This window comes from Nematolebias whitei, chromosome 8, assembly GCF_014905685.2.
Source record: "Nematolebias whitei isolate Nwh7 chromosome 8, NemWhi1, whole genome shotgun sequence".
NCBI lineage: Eukaryota > Metazoa > Chordata > Actinopteri > Cyprinodontiformes > Rivulidae > Nematolebias > Nematolebias whitei.
In genome coordinates, this window is record NC_056505.1 from 22349598 (window position 1) to 22372756 (window position 23159).

The 23159-nt window shown below is 40.0% G+C and overlaps 1 protein-coding gene across 1 annotated transcript in view; it reads right to left on the reverse strand.

Moving 5' to 3' along the window:
• ssbp2a (single stranded DNA binding protein 2a) overlaps positions 1-23159 on the reverse strand; it is a 68021-nt gene that overhangs the window by 18682 nt on the left and 26180 nt on the right. Inside the window, exons 2-4 of the mRNA XM_037680658.1 lie at positions 19490-19562; positions 16623-16684; positions 16311-16395 (exon numbers count right to left, since the gene is read on the reverse strand). Coding sequence (XP_037536586.1) covers positions 16311-16395; positions 16623-16684; positions 19490-19562 — 220 coding nt within the window. The remainder of the gene's footprint in view (positions 1-16310; positions 16396-16622; positions 16685-19489; positions 19563-23159) is intronic.

Consider the following 23159-nt stretch of genomic DNA (forward strand, 5'->3'; position numbering starts at 1 on the left):
GATAGATAGATAGATAGATAGATAGATAGATAGATAGATAGATAGATAGATGGATAGATGGATGGATGGATGGATGGATGGATGGATGGATGGATGGATGGATGGATGGATGGATGGACGACGACGGACGGACGGACGGACGGATGGATGGATGATGAATGGATGATATTGGTGCATGGGCTCAGGAATACTTAAAAAAACATTTACTTGTTAATAAAAACTCTTCAAAAATAAAAGCCAAACTTCTACTAGAAAAACAAAATGTTCAATTCTGTCCTAACTTCACAGACGCAGAGTCCTTCAGGCTAAACGGGAGAAGAACCATCTGCCTTGCTATTAGTACATGCAGTATAAAAGCAGATGCTTTAGTGAGCACAGTCATTTTGAAACGATGATTGTTGTCATCTAGACAATGTTTTTTGCAGAGAAGCTTATTTCAGCAAAACCATTCTGTGGGAATAACAGCAGCATGAGTCAAAAGAGAAATGGGCTGGATGCTAAAAAGATCTACTGGCATCTTGACTAGGCTAAATAACTGTTATACAAAATGTCAAAACAAAAACTAAGGCTTCTTAGGTTTATGTTCCTGTTTGTTTATTTTTTGTTATTTATTTTTTGTTTGTTTAAATTTTTATGTTATTTTTCATTCAACCTTTACAGATTGATGACAATAGACAACGAAGACAATAATAGACAATCATAAAGGATGCGTACAAGTTGAGATTTTTTTTAACGAATGAAATTAAAATGGTGTTTAAAAGAAAATGTACAAAAAACCCATCTAGATTATAAGGCGGTGTAGAAAACTAAAAACAGGAACAACAAAGTCCATGCTCAATAATCCAGGTATAAAATCCAAAATTTTTCAGTCAGGTAAAAACAGGAACATGTCTTCATTGGTTTTTGCCAGGAACTTAACAGATTCTTAAAGCCACTTAGAGAGGTCAAGGTCGAGAGCTTCAGATCTTTTTGCCAGATATTCCAGGAAACAGGAGCGGAATAAGAGAAGGCCCTTTTGTCTAGTTCAGTTCGCACTGAGGGAACACTGCAGGTAATAATGTCCTGAGAGTGCACGCTGTAGCTGCACTCACGTAGTGACATGTAGGAGGAGATGTATGAAGGCAGCAGACCAATAAGTGATTTAAAGATGAAAATGTACGGGTGGGAGAGTCTGCGTGAAGTTAATGATGACCAGTTAACCAGTAAATACAGGGTGCAGTGATGGGTACGATAGTTACAGCCAGTTATAAATCTTAATGCACCATGATAGGCAGCATCCAGCATCTGCATAGTGCTTGTAAGAGCGTTCATGCAAATAATGTCAACGTAGTCAATGGAGGGAAGGAAAGTCACAGTTACAAGGCGTTTCTTAGCATTCAGAGTTAGACAGGATCTTTTTCAGAAAAAGAAACCCAGTTTAGCTTTCAGTTTCCTTACTAGGTTTTCCACGTAAAGCTTCAAAGAGAGATCTGAATCGACTAAGATACCCAAATATTTGTAGGAATCGACAAACTCAATAGGAGCACCATTTGAAGATAAAATCAAAGGAAGAATTTCTGGGACCAACTTCCTGTTTGAAAAAGCATCCCTTTGGTTTTGTCGGCGATTAAGATAAGTTTGAGACAGAACAAATCTGATTGGATGATGTCAAAAGAAGATTGCAAAAGCTGGAAAACCTTAGCAACTGTTTTAGCTTGAAAATAAACAACTGTGTCATCAGCGTAGAAGTGTAAGGATGCATCAGGGATGATCTGACCTACATTACCTATGTAGATTGTGAAGAGGGTGGGTCCTAAGACAAAGCCTTGTGGTACACCATTGTTGACAGTTAAATAACCGGAGGAAGTACCATTATGTTTTGCACCTCTGCAGTTCATAGACATTCTTTGAAAACATACGAGAGGCAGTTTGAGTAGAACTGGATGCATCCATCAGCATCATGTTTCTGTCTTTGCCATCAGAGCTGAACACTGACAGCAACGTTATTTGAGGCCTGTCTAAATGACCAGTATAGGTATTTTGATTGCAAACCACAAAGAACAAATGTTTGCATGAACCAGAGAGTTTTTGTTTGTCGTCTAATAGGGGATTTGATGAGCCTTTGGGTGTGAGCTTGCAGTGGCTAGCTTTAGGTCTCAAGGCCACCTGAAATACACCAGGGTCCACAAATGACAAGCTCCACAGGAAGTGACTCTATCACTCCTCCCTCCATCCTCTCAAATACCATTAGTCCATTTCCTGCACAAAGGAAAGAGGAAATGGAAAGCAGAAAAGCTGACACACAAACAGTGAGAAGAAAAACACAGATTTACATGTGCACATTAAATCATGTCAGAAACACGACTTTATTTGAATTTTTAGCACTTTGTCAAGAAACAGAACAAGCAGAACTTGTCAAAACAGAACGTTCAATTCCTAAAGATTTAAACTTTGAACAAACAATCACTGAGGGGTGGGCTAGGATCTGAGAAAGAATGTGTGGTTTTGCTACTTTTCCACAGTGACACATTGCTACACCACCAAACAAAGCCAAACTCAGTTTACTTTTCCAAAACATGCTGCCTCAAAGCCACTCGGTGGAGTTCAAAACTGTCTTTCTTAACCAAAACAGGGCATATGGGCACACCAGTGAAGTACAGGGACGTGTGGGAGAAAATGTTATTTTCATGCCAGACCTCTGCTGTTCAGCCATATTGTACCAGAGCAACCCGGTCCAACGATGCACAACAGTACTTTGGACCAAGTAGCACATCTCAAAACCCTTCCTGCCAAGTTTTTAATGGACAAGATGGTGATCACACTAACACATGTATTCTTGTAGACTGGCATGTTGACTTGTTTTGTTGGGTTTTACAGTGATACCCATTCAGCTCAGTTATGTTTGGTTCTAAAGTTCATACCACTAAACGTTCCCCACAGTTCTTCTTTCTATCTGTGCTCCGTTAGTAATCAGCACACTTGATGTCACTCAGAAATCATCTTTCCAGTACATATATTTCCTGATTATCCTTCAATTGTCAATCAGATTATATGTAAAGATTTCTATTGGTTTGTTGACTTTGCTTTATTAAAGGTTTTGATGAGTCCCCTGCTATATTCTTCTATAGAATAACATAACAAAACTCTAATAAAAACTATGTTGCTGTTCCAATTTTTTTAAGATTGATTTTACTTACTTGTAGATAAAAACCCAGCCTAATTTATTGACTTTCCAGAGACAGAAGAGTAATGAATGTAATATTAGTCTAATTAATTACCTCCAGACAGAATAACTCGTTGTTGAGTGAACTATAATTTATGGTGTTTGTTTAGGTTGGCAGTTCACATTATTAAAAATATGTAATGTATTTATCCTGGTTATTTTCTTATTGGGCGGCACGGTGGCACATTTGGTAAAGCTGCAGCCCCTCAGCAAGAAGGGTGCTGGATCGAATCTCGGCCAGGGGCCCTTCCGGGTGGAGTTTGCATGTTCTCTCCGTAAATGCGTGGGTTTTCTCCAGGTACTCCGATTTCCTCCCACAGACCAAAAACATGCATGTTAGGCTGATTGATAACTCTAAATTGTCTCTAGGTGTGAGTGAGAGACTGCATGGTTGCTTGTCTCATTTGCCTCTATGTGTCCCTGCGACGGACTGGAGACCTGTCCAAGTTGTCCCCCACCTGTCGTACAGTGACTGCTGGATATGGGCACCAGCGACCCCCGCAACCCGAAAAGGAAGAAGCGGGTAAAGATAATCGATGCATGGATTAAAATATAATGTTCCCGTTAGGTTAAAATAGCTGTGAACAGTGATATTAAAACAGAAATTTACTTGTTTTTAATGGGGTTTTTTTTTTTGCTTTGTTTTTTTTAGCAATGTTAAAGGAAAATATGTTCTTTCAGCTTTAAAACTCCGTGGTAGAAACCATGTGATGACTAGAAGTAATTAAATAAAGTTTGATTGTTGACACTAAATAATTTAGAACTGTTTTAATTAGAATTCCGTGTTTTCTGCATATAAACCCTGATGTTTACCATCTTCCTGTTTAGAACATTTTCAGTGTCTTCATCTCTTTGGCAGCACAATCTCTTGCACGACAAGATTCCCACCAGCATTCGACACTCTCCGGTGTAACATTACAGCTGATTACCTGTTAAAATGGAAACATAATACTAATCTCCCTGGTCTCACTGGGTGATATGAGCTTCATAGGGGGGGTGGGGGTGGGGGTGGGACTGAAAAGGATTGCTGTGATTTCTTTATTATTAACGTCGTTATCAACCCTCGTAAACATCCCAGAGGCTGCGGGGAGCGATGAGGAGGAAGCCACAGGTTGATGCGCTGTCAGAGGCTCATATAGAGCTGGAAATGATCGTCTCTGATGCTGGGGAGTCACTTCTGCTGCTAATATCTGAGGTGGTTCAACAGCAGCCGTGGAGATAAGGTAGATGGACCGAACACAGAGGAAAGACAACACAGGCAAGTTTAAGTGTCACAGCTGGAGATAAGGAGGGGAAAACATCTGTGAGATTACCTTAAAGGCAGATTATTGACTCACACAAATCCATTGAATAAAGCAGGACAGTGGCAAAATGCTGAAAAGGCCGGATTTAACAGCTGGCACAACTGTTAGTGCAGCCCAAAAGAAATTGTTGCATCTAGTGATTCTAGTGCAGCAGATCATCAACAGCAGGAGATAAGAATATGGGTGCGAGCAACAGCAAAAGTAAAAAAAACCTACAGAGGTTAGTTGGAGTCAAACAGATGATGTGTCAGCAGTTTTGTTTAGCACCTTCTGCAGCTCAGAGTCTGGACCATCACAACCTGCGAGGCTGCTGCTGCGTAACATATTTTACATTTGAACGTCTTCTCACAGAGCTCGCTCAGAGAAAAGACGAATTGATAGTTCAAACATTTTAAACTATAAGGCTCTGTGGAAAGGCTACTTACTTAATATCTTACTTATCTTTATGAACAACCTCGTTTTACAGAAACAGTTTAATTTAGACCAGACTGATGAGTTAGTATCTTAGTGGAGCCAGATTAGAGGGGATTTGTGCCATCTTAAAGCAACTCCAGTCTCAAAACATTTCATGGCAGCTGAAAAATTATTCTATAAACTGTTAGCTTTACATTGCTACGACAGAAATATTCTACTTGTACTATTAGAGGTGCTACCGCTAGCTGCTGCTGTTATTAGTACTAGCGAACAGACGTAGGATTAGATGTAAATAATCAAGTAATGCCAAATTGACAGCGATGTTGAGGTTTGATGATTGACACCTGCTGGATATAGTCAGGCTCCTCCATGTCACAAACGGGACATTTGCCTCACAAAATCATTAAAAACACACTTGAGGTGTTTATTATCAGGTGATGATTTTTGTTCATTCGTGTATCTCTTACCATGCTGCTGTACTTTGGTTACATTGATTTATAATTAACTGTCTGAGGCATAAAGGAGAGCATCACGTTAGACTGACTGGCAAAGTGATAGCCTGTTAGCAAGTTGGGAGGACATGTAGGCAGCCTTTTGTTTCGGGGGTACAGCCCCACATTACACAAACTCTGGCTCCAAAAATACAATACAGCAGTGCACCCCAAAAAATCTGTGATTTTAGATTAAAATGTGAACAACTGAAAATAATCGAGTCGCTTCATCCATCTTTATTTACGTCGATGGTTAGCACAAACTGCTGTGAAACTTTTTAAACTGAAGTTGTTTTCAATTCAATTCAATTCAATTCAAAAATACTTTATTAATCCCAGAGGGAAATTAAACGTTGTTGTAGCTCATTTTCCTTGTTTCATAAAAGAGTTGTTCTAGATGTTGATGGTTGTGGGCGGGAAGGATCTCTTGTGATGGTCCGTCTTATAGCAGATCTGAAAAAACTGGCCACAGATGTTGATCCGTTTACTTGCACTTGGTTGGCCTCCTGGGCTTCAGGATCACCTGAATGTTGGGCAGAAATCCTCCCAGGGCAATGGCCACTCCTCCCAGCAGCTTGTTGAGCTCCTCGTCGCTGCGGACAGCCAACTGTAGGTGCTGATGGACGATCCTGTCCTTCCGCTGTCATGAGCCGTGTTTCCTGTTAGTTCCAGGATCTCAGTGGTCAGGCACTCGAGCACAGCTGGCAGGTAGATGAAAATGCGTCCACAGAACATCCTTTTCAACTCATTTGAAATTTAGGGCTGTAGTTGAGATATTACTTGAGCTTTTGAGATATTAATCAGCTGCTGTTGGTTGTAGAAACTGCCTTGTTGCTATGGATACGCATCATAACAAATGTCCAAAACTAAAAAAGTTTCCGTAAAAATCCTTCCAGCTGCACAGCATCCGATATCAGAGGAAACAATCATCCAAAAAATGTGACTTACATCCAGAAAAAGAGGAATTAAAGTTTCCAAAAGCAAAATCTCAGAATGAAAGTAACAGAGCTGCTCCAACATGCAGCCACCTTGAGCGGCGCAATTCTAGAACCAGGCGCAATTCTAGAACTTTAGAAATTCTAGAACTTTTTTAGAACTATTTTATGGACTACAGTGATCTACTTAGTTCTGGCATAGACTGAACGAGCCATTAGTTCATCAGTTTGGTCAGAACTAAACTATATGTCTTCAAAATGAGGTTGATCAAAGAGTTATCTACAACAGGTAAGATATTGACCATTCCTTACTTTACTACAGAACTTTACGTAAGAAGATCTAAACCATCCCTTTTTAAAGATCATATTGTCGTATTGCGTTTGGAGATAAAAGTGCTCTTTTTGACTAATTTGACACTCAAATAAAATATTTGCGCTCCTTTGGAGAGCCAGTTTTAGAAAACATTTAATTTGGCGTTTCTGAGAATTCAACCACAATAAGCTTGCATGTTAAGCTTTTCTAAAGAGAGAGAGTAGTGAAAGCTGCACAGAAGTCTGTTGGGAGTCATCTTCCCCACCATTAGGCATCTACACCTCCATATGCAGGAAGAAAGCCACCTGCATCATGAAGGACCCCACTCACCCAGCACACACACTTTTTGCCTCGCTCACCTCAGGCAGGAGGTTGAGGAGCATTAAGTTTAAAACCACTAGACTGAGGAACAGCTTCTACCCTGAATCTGTTAGACTCATGAATCTCTAACCAGAATAATCACTGTGAAAAATCACATCATGTTGCTGCTGATCCGTTTCATGTTGCTGCTGATCTGTTTCATGTTGCTGCTGATATGTCTCATGTTGATGTGTTCATTCGTGCTCATCTGCTCACACAGACTCATGTTCATGCTGCTGTTCGGTGTATTGTTTTTATGGTACTAGTGCTTAGTGTATTTTTATTAAAATTTTTCTTAGTTCATATCTTAGATCTTATTACTGTTTTTCTTTTACACGTTATTGTTGGATGTAACTGGGACCCGGCATACACAATTTCGTTCCACCTCATGCACCACATGTGGTGTGTATGACAAATAAAGAACACTGAATCCTTGAATCTAAAATCAGCAGCAACTTTACTCTGCATCTTCACAATCACTGATAACAGCAGTCAAACTAAGAATCATTCATTGTCATCATTTCCACCCTCTCACCCGGTCTTCTCTCTCTCTCTCTCTCTCTCTCTCTCTCTCTCTCTCTCCATCTTTGTCGTGGCATCACCACAGAAGGCATGCATGGACCAACATCACAATAAACTCTCTACCTCGGCATGTCTAAACCTGCATTTGACATGACTCAGCATAATCCACCAGTGGAAAACACACTCCTCTGAGAGCAGAGGGTTGCGTGCAACAGGCCAACAAAGGAGGAAGCCATAAGAGAGGGGGTGGGGGGTGAACTATGGAAGGCAGGAGAACAGGAGGCAGAGAAAAGTGGGAAAAAAAAACTGCTGACAAAGGAGACAGGACAAAGCTCTTTGGACGTGGGGAGGGGAGACACCAAATGCATTAACGGCTTCACCTTCATTTTTTGTTTTTCATCTAACAAAATGTTGGGAGATCACAGTGACCTTCCCCATCTCAGCCCAACCTGTGGAAATTCCCAGTTTTCTCCCCACGCCTCACTCGGCTCGCTCCTCATCGCCATGGCAATGGTGTTACAGTGCGTCTCCTCTACATCTCCCTCCTCCTCAACACGGCCAAGGAGAAACATGGGAGTGAGAGTGAGACAGACGGAGAGACGTGGACGGAGAGAGTGAGGGAAGAGTTGGCGGCACGGTTTCCCTGGAAACGGAGTGCGGCCGGGGGGGGGGGGGGGGGTCCCTCCAAAAATCCTGTTGGTTCTCTGCTGGTTGGATTCTGCTTGTTTCACACTAAATGTATGCTCTTTCACTTCACATCTGTTTATGTTCCGATTAAATGCACACACAGAACAATGACTAGACAAAATTCAGTTTTACATTTACTTATTTATTTATAGGCAATATATAAAAATCTACCATTTTAATAAAAACAAGCAAAACTCTACAAGTCAAACTAGCATTTCATAAAGGAGTCTGTATTACAGCTATTTTCATGTGGGCTGTGTTTGATTAGCTTTAGCGGCCATATTTAATCAGATTGATACAAAAGTCAACCAGATGTAGCTAATCATCTGAGAGTTTCATTCAAATCTGTCCACAGGTTCATGAGGTGATTTGATCAAAAAACAGGCTTCAACCGACAGGAAATGTCAACGTTTTAAGCAACAATGTCATTTTATCTGTTAGTGCTTGGTATATGTATTAGGGAAGAGACTCGACTACCACCAGATGAAAACTTAGCTCAGCATTTCTAAATCCAACAGAGGTATAGCCATTTTTGTGTTTGCTAAGGAGTTTAGCTACGGTGGCCATCTTGAATCTGGTTGATCCCAAAAACTAAAAATGTACATTCAATGATTATTTACCGAGAGTGTCATTAAAATATGTCCAGCGGTTCGTGAAACATTTTACTAACGACATCAACAGATTAATGCAGAAACAAGCAAACAAAAAAATACATTTTTGTTTGTAAATCCTCCTTTTTTGTGCCAAATTAGATGGTTTGTTCGGTTGCAGTCTTCTAGCTGTCAAATCTGATCTGTGATTGAGAAGATTTATTATTTGACTGCAGCATAACCAAAACTAACGTGAAATGTTCGGAGCTACTATGATCAGAAAACTCGCCATCAACAAAATTTGAAGCTGCTTCTTAAAAAAAACTGACACCTAAATCCTAAATTTGTCTATTCGGCAAGAACAAAAAAAGCCTATTCAGAGGAAAAACATAAGCAAACTGCAAGGCAATTAGACCTTTACATTGTAAGATGATTATAATTTCTTTAATTCATCCTGAAAGGTTATTAAAACAACAGGCTGTGCTAACCCCCCACCTGCCATTATTACATATTCATTGTTAAAGAGACAGATAGAAAAAAGAAATGGTGACAGTATACTTGCAGATCTCTTCACACAGAGACAGAATATGTGAGCGGCTGTTAAACGAAGTCTGAATAGATGTTTTTCTGGGAGAAAGGAGAAGATAAATCTATAGGAGCAGTTTTCACAAAGCGGGTCTCTCTCTTGATCTGTTCTTCCTCTTAAACTGTGATGTGGCGGCTCACTCCCACAGCGAGGCCACACAATGATACCAGGTTCTCCTTTCTTTAACACCTCCTGGTGACACTGCTGCACATTTACTGCCTGCTTGTTCTCCCTTCATCCATCCGTCCTTCTTCATTCATCTTTAGCAGCCCGGTCGTGTACAATACGGCCGATTGCCGTCACTGGCGCCACTTTTTACAGCAGTTTTAACAGGTTAGCAGCATCTTTAAATTGTAGTTTCTGAAGCATCTTTTGATAAATCTGTTAGAATAAAGCACTAAAACATAACAATAGAAAAAAAATGCACTTTTATGCTTGCTATAATGTGCAAAAATTTCAAACCACACCTAAATTAGTTTTGTTCAAGAACTCTTTAAATGTGATTTCAATCACTAGTTTTTCAAACGTTCTGTAAATCTTTAGAGAAAAGGTTTTCGTGGGACTTTTATTGCTTTTTTACTCAACTGTTTTCTAACTTGTTCACTGTGACAGCATATTGTGCAATACGGACATAAAAATCATCCAATTAAAAAGTGTCAGATTGAAACACTGTCTAGAGCAGAAAAACAGCATCTGAAAGTTGACTCTTCAAGAAACGAGAAAAAAAAATCCATTAAAAAATAATAAAAATATATGTAATTAGACCTGACAGATACATCATCCTTCAGGTGATCAACTGCTGTTTTGCATGTAACAAGTTTCCAACTTATTCTTGGAGAATTACCCAATCATATTGCTTTATGTCGGTATTATTATTTTTTGTAGATTTCACTAAAACTTGCAAAGAAATTGTGAGGCTCAGACTGATCGTTGCACCTTGGATTCAGGAGAAGTGTGGCTTTTGTCATGACCTTGCAGATCTGATTGGATGGCTGGATGGCTGGCTGGATGGCTGGATGGATGGACGGATGGATGGCTGGATGGATAGAGGAATATGGTGTTTCTAAGACAAAGCGCTGCAGCAAAATGTCTAAAGACTTCATTTAAAATAGTTTTGTTCAGCTTTCTGTCACGTGTCAACACAGCACTGGTCCATCCCTTGAGCTAAGCAGTCACTGTGCCTGAATGACTCAAAGGTCAGAGTTAAGAGGATCATTCTGTCAGCAGAAATTCTCTCAGGTATTAAAAAATTAAAATAATTAAAAGTTTTCTGTTTTTCTTTGTCAAATGTCAGAAACATCTAAATCTGTTCTTCTGGCACGTCACTTACAATTCACTGCTCCAGTCTTTATTTAAACATCTTTTAGAAAAAAAAAAAAAAAACATGCTCGTCATCTTTACTATACACCAAGTTACAAATTAAATACTCCTATGATTCATGTAAAATCACATTTTGAACCATCCTCTTGCTTCAGTTAGCGCATGTTCTTATCTGGAGGCTGCACAACGTGACCAGTGCGTCAGTCAGACTCTGATAATCTGAAATCAGAAGTCAGCTTTCACAGATCTGAGTGCAGCTGACTCTTTAAGTCTGCACGGGTTTTAAACTCATTGACACTTCCTTTACTGCTCCGCCTCTCAGACACTGACTGTCATTTGAGATATTAATTTACCGAGAGAAATATGTTGCACATAAGTACATTCAAATATTTACTAATAAAATATCACATCAAGTATCATTTAATTAAGCAAAACAAGCTGAAATGTTGTTAAAATGTCCCATATGTCTTAAATGTCAAACTTGGTCCCACTCAGATTTCGGTTGCATGCCATGTTAATGATGATTAACATCAGCAGGAACAGACATCTGGACAGCTGTGTCCTATCCCTCCAAGAGTGAGACCGTTTGGAGTTTTACTTCTAATGAGGCCATTTCCAGGCCCAGCATTTAAAAATAACTTGTGTTTATGACTCCACTGCTCCGGGCAAATAGAAACTGCTCATTTACCATCAAGTACACAATTTACAAAGCACTTAAGCGAACTGTAAACTGTGTTTCTGATGCCTGTAAAGCCTCATCAGAGGATAGAAATCAATAGCAGTTCTGTTTCTTGCCCTTGTGTTTGCCTTGGGTTTCTTTTCTTTTTAACATTAGAATATTTCCCTCATGTCCATGGATCTGCATTAACACCATGCAAAGTCTAGATGTGAACTAACACAAAGGAGCCAGGCTCATCTCAGTCACACCAATCCACATCTACAGTACATTCAACTAAGATGAATTTGAAAATGAAGCTAAAAGTCACAATCTCCTCCTTTATCAAAAAATAAAGTTGAGTTCCCAATCATTAATCAGGACTCCACTCTGATTAGCTATATGAGATTAATTGAAATGAAAATGTCTGATAAAAATCTCCATCAGTCTTAAAGTCAGGAACCTGACAGAGAGGCACAGCAAACTGAAGGTATTTCTCCAGTGATACCCTCAACAGTTGCCTCCTCGTTTTGTTTTAATCGAGGGGCAGATCTGCACTTCCTTGATTGGAAGTGAGAAGCGGCGCAGCAGTTGATTGAAAGTGACCTTGGTCTAATAACAACTGTGCTAATTAGAATTCTCTGTGTAGATCCTGGCAGGAAATGTAAGAACGCGATGCTGCTGATGACCTTTTTCTATTGATTTTCAAGATATATTCTCTGGGATTGCTAAAGTAAATTGATTCTAATCAGATACACTGGGCAAATGAAACATTTCTCCCCTTGTTCTAGTATCGCTGTTCTCTCGGTTTTGTTGATTTCCTTTTTTCTCCAGGCTTCTCCTCTCCAGGTTGTTTGTCTCATGGGGCCGAGGTTATTCTGCCCTTAAACTCCCATTCCCCGAACCAGGATGACATCATCGCATTGCTGCCTCACTCAAGGAGTGCCTATTCATCACATTGATCATCGCCAGCATCAGTGCATGCACACACACCTTAACTGCAAGATGATAAAGGAGAAGAGAGCCTCAACCAGATGCAGGACTGCAAGCTTGAAAAGACAAAAGCTGAACCGAGTCAGAGAGAATGAGGAGATCCTGCTGGGGTAGACAAACCTCCAGACCTTTGCAATTCCAACAATACATCTCAATATATCTGTGCAGATAAATGTGATGAGTCAGATTATAGAAGGAAAACAACAACATAAAAGCAGATGAGAGAAGACCCCTGCTCCATCACCTCTAACACACCCACACAAACTCTTCCCACCCTATTAGTCACCGGTTTTATTTCTAACTTCCAGCTCTTTAAATCCATTCTCAATGGATTCCAGTTACCATTTTTCCCGCCATACATGTTGCACCGCCATATAAGTCGCATCAGTCCCAATATGTCTAATAAAGTGAAAAAATCCATAAATATATCGTTTCACCGTATAAGTCACATCTATTATGAATCACCGCTGACGTGTTGCGTTTGTTACGCGTCACCGCTGACAACCCAGAAATGTGGGTCGGTGTTGTGCCAAAAATCGATTGGCTGCCAAGCGGCAGCCGTGGGAGCGTGCACGGGAGGACTAACAAGAATTTAATAAGATTAACACTTAAAAATAATTATTTGTTTTCTCGAAATTATAGTAAAGGTCTAACTTTTTCTTAATAAATGCACTTTGACGATCAAATCAGCAGCATTTCAAAAGCCAATACGCAGAAGTAGGAACGTGCATGGGAGAATTCGCTGTGCATTTCTTCAAAATTTAACAAGATAACCACCCAAAAACAATTATTTGTTTACTGGACTTTATGGTAAAGGTATGTCTCAGGTGAACTTTTGCTTAATAAATGCACGTCAGTGGTGAAATCGGCTGCATTTCGACAGGGCAGCGCAGCGAAATGAAACTGATTTGACGGTTGCTCCAGGCGAGCTGGACGAAGGTGGCAGGTTATGGCAAGCTGATTGTGTCATTAATAGCCACTTTTACCAATTACATGACACAATGGCATGTCATACTACTTGAGTGCCATCTAGTGGCTGAAAATGGTAGTGTTCAATAGTTTCAGTCAGAATGAATGAAAATGGTCATATCTCAGCCAAAAATTGGGTTATAAATGTGGGAAAAAATCAGTACATAAGTCGCTTCAGCATATAAGTCACAGTGCATGCAAATTATTTAAAAAAAAAGTGACTTATAGGCTGACAAATATGGTACTGGTTGGCACATGACGGACTTCCTCTGTTGCAACATCTCAGCAAGAAAGCAAAGCCACGCTGATGAAAACACCGTCATGTTTTCATCATGTTAGTCACCCAGTTCAGACTTACAATACTTTGCTTTTGCGCTACGTGACAGAGCTCTGCGACAAGAAGCATGAACAAACCATTAGCAATGTTTACATTTTTTATATTTAACACACACTTTTAATACCACAAGTTCAGCCAGCGTCAGAACCTCTCCGTCACTGCAGGATTCAAAGCTTGGTTAAAACAATGGAAAACAAGCATTTTCTATGAAACTGCAGTGTGAATGTTGAAGAAGCTGAAACAGCTGTTAAAGCTAAACAAAGTAGAAAACTAGTTAAAAGCTAATCAAAGCAAAATTCTAGCTAAAAGTTTAATGTTACAAAATGCTAGTTGTATGTAGCAAAATCCTAGCTAGAACCTAAAAGTAGCAAAACATTAGTTTAAATATAAAATTAATAAAGCATTAGCTAAAAGCTAAAGTAGCACAAAGCTTGTATCAAAGGAAAACACTTTCTAAATGCCAAAACAAGCAAATCTAACTAAAAGTAAAAATAGTCTTGGAAAAAGCTGAATTATTTTTATTTATTTTACTTGACCTTAATTTCACCAGGTGAAACGTTTGAGAGTCAGTTCTTTTTTTACAAACATGACATAAAAGTAGCAAAAGACTAGCTAAAAAAACTATAAGTGTCACGAGAAGACAAACGTAGAGCAAGTCAGGTGAAACCCTTCAAAGACAGCAAGGAACTGAATCAATTTTTATGTATTTCTGTTGGGAAATAAATGTTTTGAAACGTATACAACAACAAAAAAAAACTCATCCATCTTCCGAATAAGCTGAGCATTTTGATTTAATAATGACTAAAATAGCACAAAGTATGTAGAAGTTTGCAAAAAAACATACAGGATGCCTTGTGTAAATGGTCCCTCAGCCTCCACACAGTGAGGCATTCATAACTTCTATATCACCACTTCATGTACAAATGTAAACTTTACAGATTAGACTAAAAATGATCAAGATTGTTCAACTTTACACTTGAAAGCTACACAAGCTACTCTCTGTAAATGTAATCAATGACATTAGGGACGCACAATATTACTGGCATGGTATGGTATTAACCAATATTAGCGATAAAGTTAAATATCGGACATGGGTCATTCAATCAAATTTATTTTTTATTTTTTTCATTTAGCCTTTATTTATCCAGGTAGTCTCATTGAGCCACGAGAACTCGTTTTCAAGAGAGACCTATTTAGGGAGCACATGGTGGGGGTTAAGGGCCTTGCTCATGGGCCCAGAGTGGGGCGAATGAGGGTGGGGGCAAGTGTGGGTGTTTCACCTACCCCACCCACAATTTTGATGTTGTTGGGGCCGGGGCATGAACCGGCGATCTTCGGATCACAGGCCCACCTCTCTAACCTCTGCGCCACCACTCCCCCATAAAGCATGGGGAAAATGCTTAAATTAAATTAATTAAATTAAAGCATTCATAAATTAACTTGTCTATTTAAAAGGTACATATTTGCACTGTTTAAGTGTTGGCATTGTGTTAAATAGAGTAAATGTCATGAATAAATTTGACATTAAACATAATCTAAGGTGAAGTGTTACATCATTTTCAGTCCCTTTTATGGCATCTGCATTTGGTAACAGGCCAAATTGACAAAGACCGTGCAGAATAATGGATTTTAATTCCACAGCAGAGAAAGATATGTAGTCTCTGTAAGTAGGTGTAGGGAAAAAATATCAGTATTGGTATCGGCCATTGGCCAAATAAGTTTTAACATATTGGCACATCGGATATCTGCCAAAAATCCAATATTATGCATCTCTAAATGACATTGTATTGTTAAATCTATTTCCAATCACAAACAATAATTTCACAAAAGCTTGCAAGTTATCCTCAATTCATCAAAAATTAGTTCTGTAAATTTTTATTCATTTATTTAAAACTCTCGAGCACAAAATGGATTATTTTCAGTGTCTTTCCTGAAGCTCCATACATATTGTATTTGAACATGTCAAAATTTGATTTTAGCAACACACACCAACAAGTTGAGACAGCGGTGTGTTTTTATTATTGTTGTGTTACACTAGAGCTCCATTTATTAATCACTTTGGCTCATTAAGGAACTGGTTATATTAATTTATGATCTTTTGTCAGCCTGTTTTAGCTGAATTAAAGATTTCAGCTGACAGGCAATCTGGAAAAAATATGTTGCCTTTAAGAATGTGTCTTAAAATATGAATAAATTAAAAAACTACTTGTTATTTGTACCTCGTATACACTTACATATACAAGTCAGCCATGACACTAACGTCCATCCACATCAGCCCAGACGCCCATATCAACTATTTGTTCAAACGAATCACATAAAATGTGTCCAGAAGTGCTTATGTTGCCACATTTTATCAAATAACTTTCATCCTCTGCATTTTGACAAGCAGTGGGATAAAAAAATGAATTTAGTCTGTTGCGTGCACTGCTGACGTGACATATGTCAGCCAGCAGAGTTTTCAATCAGCTTCCAAGCAAAGTGCAAATTGTATCACAGTTTCAAGGATGTTGATAATATTTATGTTATTTTATTTGTTAAATTCTGAACATTCCTCTTAATGTACTTTGACATGACTTCCGTAATACTTGGGAGAGTTGAGTCTGGAGGAGAGAGCGAAGAAAAGTAGACTCACATAGTCATGGAACGCCTTGGCCTCACTGGAGTGCTCGCATGTGTCTCTCCTCTCTGGAGCTGCACAGTAAAGGTCCCAGAAAACACTAAAACACACAGGGAGACATTCAGGAGGAAGCTATCAAACCCGAGACATGAAAAAAAAAACTCCACTTTGGGGCATCAAGGATGAAAGTAAAGTGCTTCTATTTTCCAGTCAGGATAATTGAGATTAAAATGAAACCAGAGGAAGAATAGTGTTTATTATCTGTAGAGGAATGAAGACATATAAAAATACATTTCGAAATAAATGTGAACCATGAAGCCTGCTTACCACCACCATGAATGAAGGAACCCTGGAGGTTCTCCTAATGTGATGTTCTTCTCCCATCGGATCTGAGCAGACAGACAGCCAGAGGGAGACACAGAGAGAGGGTGAGACAGTGAGCGGCTTCAGAAGCATCCAGTATATGAAACACGCCTGACATCTGAATTACCAGCTTTAGAAGGTTGAAGAGGATGCGAGGGAATTCCTATAAGACATGCCATTAGGTAATTATGTTAGGATTCTCTTGGATTCATAAGTGGATAAGTGGTTGTATGTGGGTCTGTGGGCCTCTCGTCACACAGATTTGAATGTGTGTGTGTTTCTTGAGTCGGAGGGTGAGCAGAGCATGAGGTCAGAGACTTGTACCAGCTTGAGGAGCCCCATCAAACCTTGAAACAATCCGTACAGCCATAACTCCACTATGCTCCTGATTATAGCATTTTTTTTACATTTACTTCTTTTCGAATTTAGAGCTGATTTATATCTCAAGCTTTGTCCAACGTCTTTCCTTTTTCCCTTCTCACAGTTCCTCCTATAGTGGCTTTAACATTAGGGTGTGCATGAGTATAGGTAGTTTGTTTTGAATTATTTTAGTATGTCTGCTGGTAAAAATGTTAAACTTTAAAAAAAAAAAAAACACAGAATGCGTTGCATATTTGTAACAACAACAACAACAAAAAATCATCTTGAGCAGGTGTTCAATCCTGGTCCTCCAGGGCCACTATCCTGCATACTTTATTTATTTTCCTGCTCCATCACACCTGATTGAATGATTGAATTACCGCTTCATGTTCTGCAGAAGCCAATCAATCACCCATTGATTCACATCAGGTGTGTTGGAGCAGAGAAACATCTGAAACATGCAGGAGAGAGTCCCTCGAGGACCAGGACTGAACACCCCCGAGCTTGAACCAGTGACACCTGACGTGTCCTTAAAACTTAGAAACTACAGCTAAACATTATATTGTGTGAAAAGTTGTAGTTGCTGTTGGCCAGAAACAAAACATTGAAACAGAAATTTACAAAAAAAGAAGAAAAAAAAAAAATCCAGTTCAGCAATTAGCCAGGCCCAAAAATAGAAATCCAGCTTGTTCACAATAAAAAAACGCTTGTTTAGTTGAGATGACCTTTCAACCTGAGCACACCAAACAAAGAGGAAATGAACCCTGGTGTGTTTAAAATGGACCGAACAGCTTTGGTCTAAAAGTGCTGTTCATCTTGAAAAACACAACGACGAGGCCGGACAGACCAACGTTACGTGCTCCAGTTAAAACTGAGCGCTTGTATTCTGAACAGTTTGCAAATGACAAAAAACATTAAATTAAAAACAAAATGGGGGATTCACTTTTTTCCAAGATTCTTAAATTGTTTAAATAATTTAGTCACTGCTTCCCTGATGTCATCTGTATTACAAATAATGCTTCTCCTAATGTACGATGAAGCCAACAGTCAGATCAGGCAAAAATATTTGTTTAGTCTCTGCTTCTAATCTTTTGTTAAAATTCTCTCACTGAAATGTTTCATGAGGGTGAAGGGATGAGAGTAATGTAGTCATCAGCGTGACGTAGCAGGAAGAACTAAATCACTGCTGCGCTTTCAATCAGACTGTCCTGACCTCCGTTCTACATCTGATGAAAGAACGCATCACTTTGAAGTCGTGTTTTGTTTTTTTCTTGGAGGGGAGGATCAGGAACTGCCTCCGCCTGTTTGTCCCACATTCTTTTAGATGTAGTTGGCAATCCTTGTAAACTCATCTGTTCATCTGAAACACAGCCAGAGATTTGTTTGTTTGCAACGTGACAAAAGAGTTTTACCTTCTTAAATAGAACTGTTTAAAACTTTCAGAAGGAGCATCCCTAACTTCTCAGGCTTTACTAGCTTTAGCTCGGTCCAAATGAGATTACTGGTGGTTCGGGCCGGCGCGTCACCTGGAGAGCGTGCAGAAAAGAAAAGCACAGACTGTGCCTGCATGTGGTCCGACGTCTTCAGAGCCTCTTTAACTTGCCCTCACCGTGGTCTCCATGATGCACGATGAACTTCTGTTAAGGTTTAAGCTCATTTATCAGAAAACTGCGTTTGAAAGGATTATTCGATTTGGCTTTCTGCCCTGGCTGTTAGTGATTTGATATTCAACGTGCAGGTATCACAGTGTAACTTGTGAATTTGCCTTTGCGCTCTCTTGTTTCCTGTAAATTGATGTGGACAATAAAAGTGTAAAATAAGCCTTTTAAACCATGTCTTAGAATACTTTAACACTCCAGCAAGAGCTGCTTTTTATGGCTAAATGTTCCCCTAGTACATATGCGTGTGTGAGAATTGTACACGAGCGGGTGTGTTTATACTTGTTGCGATCTTAGCTAATGCGTTCCCACACTCGAACGTGACACCGCCTATCCTTTTCATCTCCTGCATCTGCGAAATGGAGAGCAAGCGATAAGGAAAGAGTTTCAGAGAGACAGTGAAGTGTAGATGTGCAACAACAGACACTAAGTGATGAGAATCAGTGCCAGCTGATGAGGTAACCTTTCTCGCCCTCCCTCTCTCGTTTCATCTGGCCTCAATACAGCAAGCCTCTAGCTGCCGTCTTCTACATTGTAATTTGCTTTAACCCCAGTAATCAAGTGTCCTCTGTTTCACCCCGTCGCCATTTTTACCCCGCGGAACTGAAGTGAGGAGCAGTGTTCCTCTCCGAGAGAGATGAAAAGGCAGAAAGGGGAGGGATAGAAATGGGAAACAGAAAGAGCTGCTGTCAGCTCAACACAATCAGCTAAGCATCGTGTCTGCTCGTGTGCTCTATAGTTCTAGTCCCGCTGGACATATTGCATGTGACCATGTGACGGTGCTCAGAAAACAAGCATGTATTTGTGACTTACCTCTGAGAGGAAGGTCTGTGCAGACTTCTGTGCTCCTACATGCAGCAGGTACTCGTACACGTAAAGAGCCAACCTGTGACAGATGAAAACCCACACAGACCATGTGAGAGGTGATGATTCACATCTGTGCAGCGTTGCAATGTTTATCTGAAAACGTGGGATTAGTTAGGGAAATAATTGGCTTACCTAAATTAATTTGGTTTATTAAATAAATAAATTGAAATGTTGTCATTTGCCTGCAGTTGTCTTCTTATTAATGTCTCTATCGTGTCAAGAAATTGTCAGCATCATAATTTCCTCATCTTTAACAGTCACAAAGATAAAAAAAATGTAGTTATTTTTTAATGGCCAGAGCAATGATGATGAGGGGAGAATCATGGAGAGATGCTTCATGTAATGCCACATACTGTTTGTTTGTGTGCACGCACAGAGGAAGGCCTGAGACACCGTCACAGTGGGCCGACACGTGTCCTCAAACACCCACTGAAAGGTGCCTTCAGCTCGCCCAAGCTGACCCAAACTCATGTATCGAGGTAAAAATAAAACTCCCCAGACCCGGTCTGCAGAGGACAGACTGCACACCTTCCAGCTCTCCACACAACTGGACCTCTACCGTTCCTCTTTATCTCTTCTTCTTCACCGTCTTCCTCTCTCTCTACATCCCCCTTTTCCAGATCAAGTTGATTTAAACTGAAAAAAAAAACTTGCAGAACCCTTCTCCTCTCTGTCACCCCTCCCTTGTCTTTTTCTCCTCCTCTCCCTTCCCTGCAGCTTGAGAGTGCTGTTTAACCTAAGAAACAGTGACAGGACGTTTTACAGAGACAAGGTTAACAGAACAATGAGAGGCTTGACAAAACTCTTGACACCTCGACAACTGAACATGAATAAAAGATGCGCTCTCTTTTTTTTTCTCCAAGAGCGCTGTAAAACTGAGCGTCTTCAGTCGCGCTGCCCTGCGTCGCTTTGAAATCCGTCTGCCACTCTCACCTGTGAACTACAACAGCAGGGACGGCGGCATTACAACAAAACAATTTAATACTGTTGAAGGAGCTGTACATTCCCATCAACACGGAGAAGCCGGAATGAATAAATTCAGGGGGGGAACAGACATGAAAGCTTGGCCTTAGTATGCATTAGCCTTTATAATATGGTACAACACAAAATGCAGCTAGCTCGCGTATAAAGGTTTAACCCATCGTCGATTTCACAGAGACTCAAAGATGTGACGTTTGGCACTTTTGTTTAGTGAGGGTCAAAGAATGTGAAGCACAGGCGAAGGCAAAACCTTGACACGATAAAACAAATCCAGACGTTAGTAAAAAGGTTAATGCAAGTTTTAGAGAAAAGGAGAGAAACGCTGAAGCGGAGCTCACATCGTTTGTAGCGTCTGACCTTAGATAAAAGGCTTCAAATGCAGCGAGGCTCGCAAACAGAAATCAACCCATTTCTGTCTCTTTCCTTTCTCCTCTTTTTCATTTAACACAAACCGACATCAGAGCTGAGAGAGGACCGATCAGTGTAACAGCAAGCAGAAAAATGGAGAACTTTGTTAGAGTCTGCCCAAGTTCAACTCAAAAGTGCTCGTTTTCTCAAAGACAAGCGATAGCGTTTGAATATGCTGCAGGCCTTTATGCTGCTCTGTCATGGTTGGGCTTTGTTCTGCTGAGCTGATAACACACACACCACAAACTATACACACATTAGGCACTAGACTGACAGAATAAAAGCACTGAGCAGAGATATGGTTTGAGGATTAGAGGATGAGGGATTTCTTGAGTAATAAACCTTTAAATTGAACATATCTTAAAAGCTGAAGAACTGAGGAGGCCAACGTTGCTTTCTGATGCAGTGTCAGTGCAAAAACATCAAGTGTTTCCTCTTCCCGTTGGACGCACCTGTCACGTTGGAAACATGAGCGACTCTCCCTTAAGATCACCCGACTTGTGCTGCGTTTCATGTACCGCAGAAGTCAGAATGTAATTATTAACTAATTAATAATAAGAATTAATAATTATTTGACAAAACACTTCAAAAATGACTAAACTATTTGAGAAAATCAATGTGTTTTTTTTCTGACTCGCAGCTGATGGCAGTACAAACTGATACAAACTGACTGAATTCAAAATCTTACTTCTAATCTACAAAGCTCTCAACAACCTAGCTCCATCTTAAATTTGAGATCTTATTGTTCCATATTTTCCTAACAGAGCACGTTGCTCTCAGACTGCAGGCTTACTTGTGGTTCCTAAAGTTTCCAAAAGCAGAATGAGAGGAAGATCTTCCAGTTACCAGGCTCCTCTCGTGGGGAACCAACTTCCAGTTTCTGTCCATAAGGCTGACACATTGTCCAGTTTTAAGACTGGGATTAAGACTTTCCTTTTTGATAAATCCTATAGTTAGGGTTGGCTTGGGTTTCCTGAGCTATCCCTTAGTTATGCTGCTATAGGCTTAGACTGCTGGAGGACAAACTGTCCACGTTTCTTCACTTTGCTACTGTCTTGACTTCAACCTGTTTTGTATTTGTAATTTTTTCTGTCCTTGACATGTCTCTTTGTCTTTCTTCCAATAGGAGGAACACCTGCACCTACATCTGGACCTACATCTGGACCTGCCATTCTGTGTTCATCTGTTCCTCCTACCTGTCTTCTCAAACCCAGCTGGTTGAAGCAGATGGCCGCTCGTCCTGTGCCTGGTTCTGCTGGAGGTTTCTTCCTGTTAAAAATGAGTTTTTCCTTTCCACTGTTGCCTTCGTGCTTGCTCAGGATGGGAGACTGCTATGAAGTGAATATTCAACGAGTCTGGTGGCTTCCTCAAATTGAGAACTTTACTAATTGGCTTTTAGGATGTATGTGAATGTTCCTGTTCAGTGACCTGAGACAACTTCTGTTGTGATTTGGCGCTATATATATATATATAAACTGAATTGAATTTAAATTGATAGCAAAGTATATTTCAGTGCGTTTAAGCACTGCTCTCTGATAGAAGCTGGACTGATTTCATGAGATGCAAATTGTCAGAAGTGCAAATAAAATGTTTCCTGTTTTTATCAACAGTTCGCATGTGGGAGGCTGCTATATTGGCTTTAAAGTGGACGTTTGGAGTCTAAATTCTAACTTTTGATCCAAATTATAACTTTTGCGGGGGCGTTCCAATTGATTTTAGTGACTTGGGATTCAGTAATTCTGACAAAAGGAACACAGCGATATTTCTCCATCAAAGCCAATACTTTTTGTTTTTTCTGCATCACCTATTTGAAGCCTCCACCCAAACCCCCTCTTGTAAACCTGACAAGACAGGTACAGAGAATTTGAACAGACAGAGCCACCATCACTGTTACTGCAACTGAAGCCGGGGGGTGGGGGGTTGTTACTTGGAGCTCAACCACAAGCTCAGCTCTAAGCAAAGACATGAACTTCTTTTCCCAGGATCAGCATTTAAGAGACCAGTAGATCACTACTAATCAATTTACCGCTGAGGTGATCAAAGTCTGGCAGCGCTTCAAACTCACAACAGGCTTTTGCTCCGGTGATTGGATTCGCTTATTATAGATTAGGCCCAGATTATTTCACCCTTGTTAGAGATGGAACGGAAAAGCGATTTCGCCTCTGATCTGAATCGACATGTGTATTATGAAATTCTTTATCAAAGGGTTCGTGAACGATCGGCACCA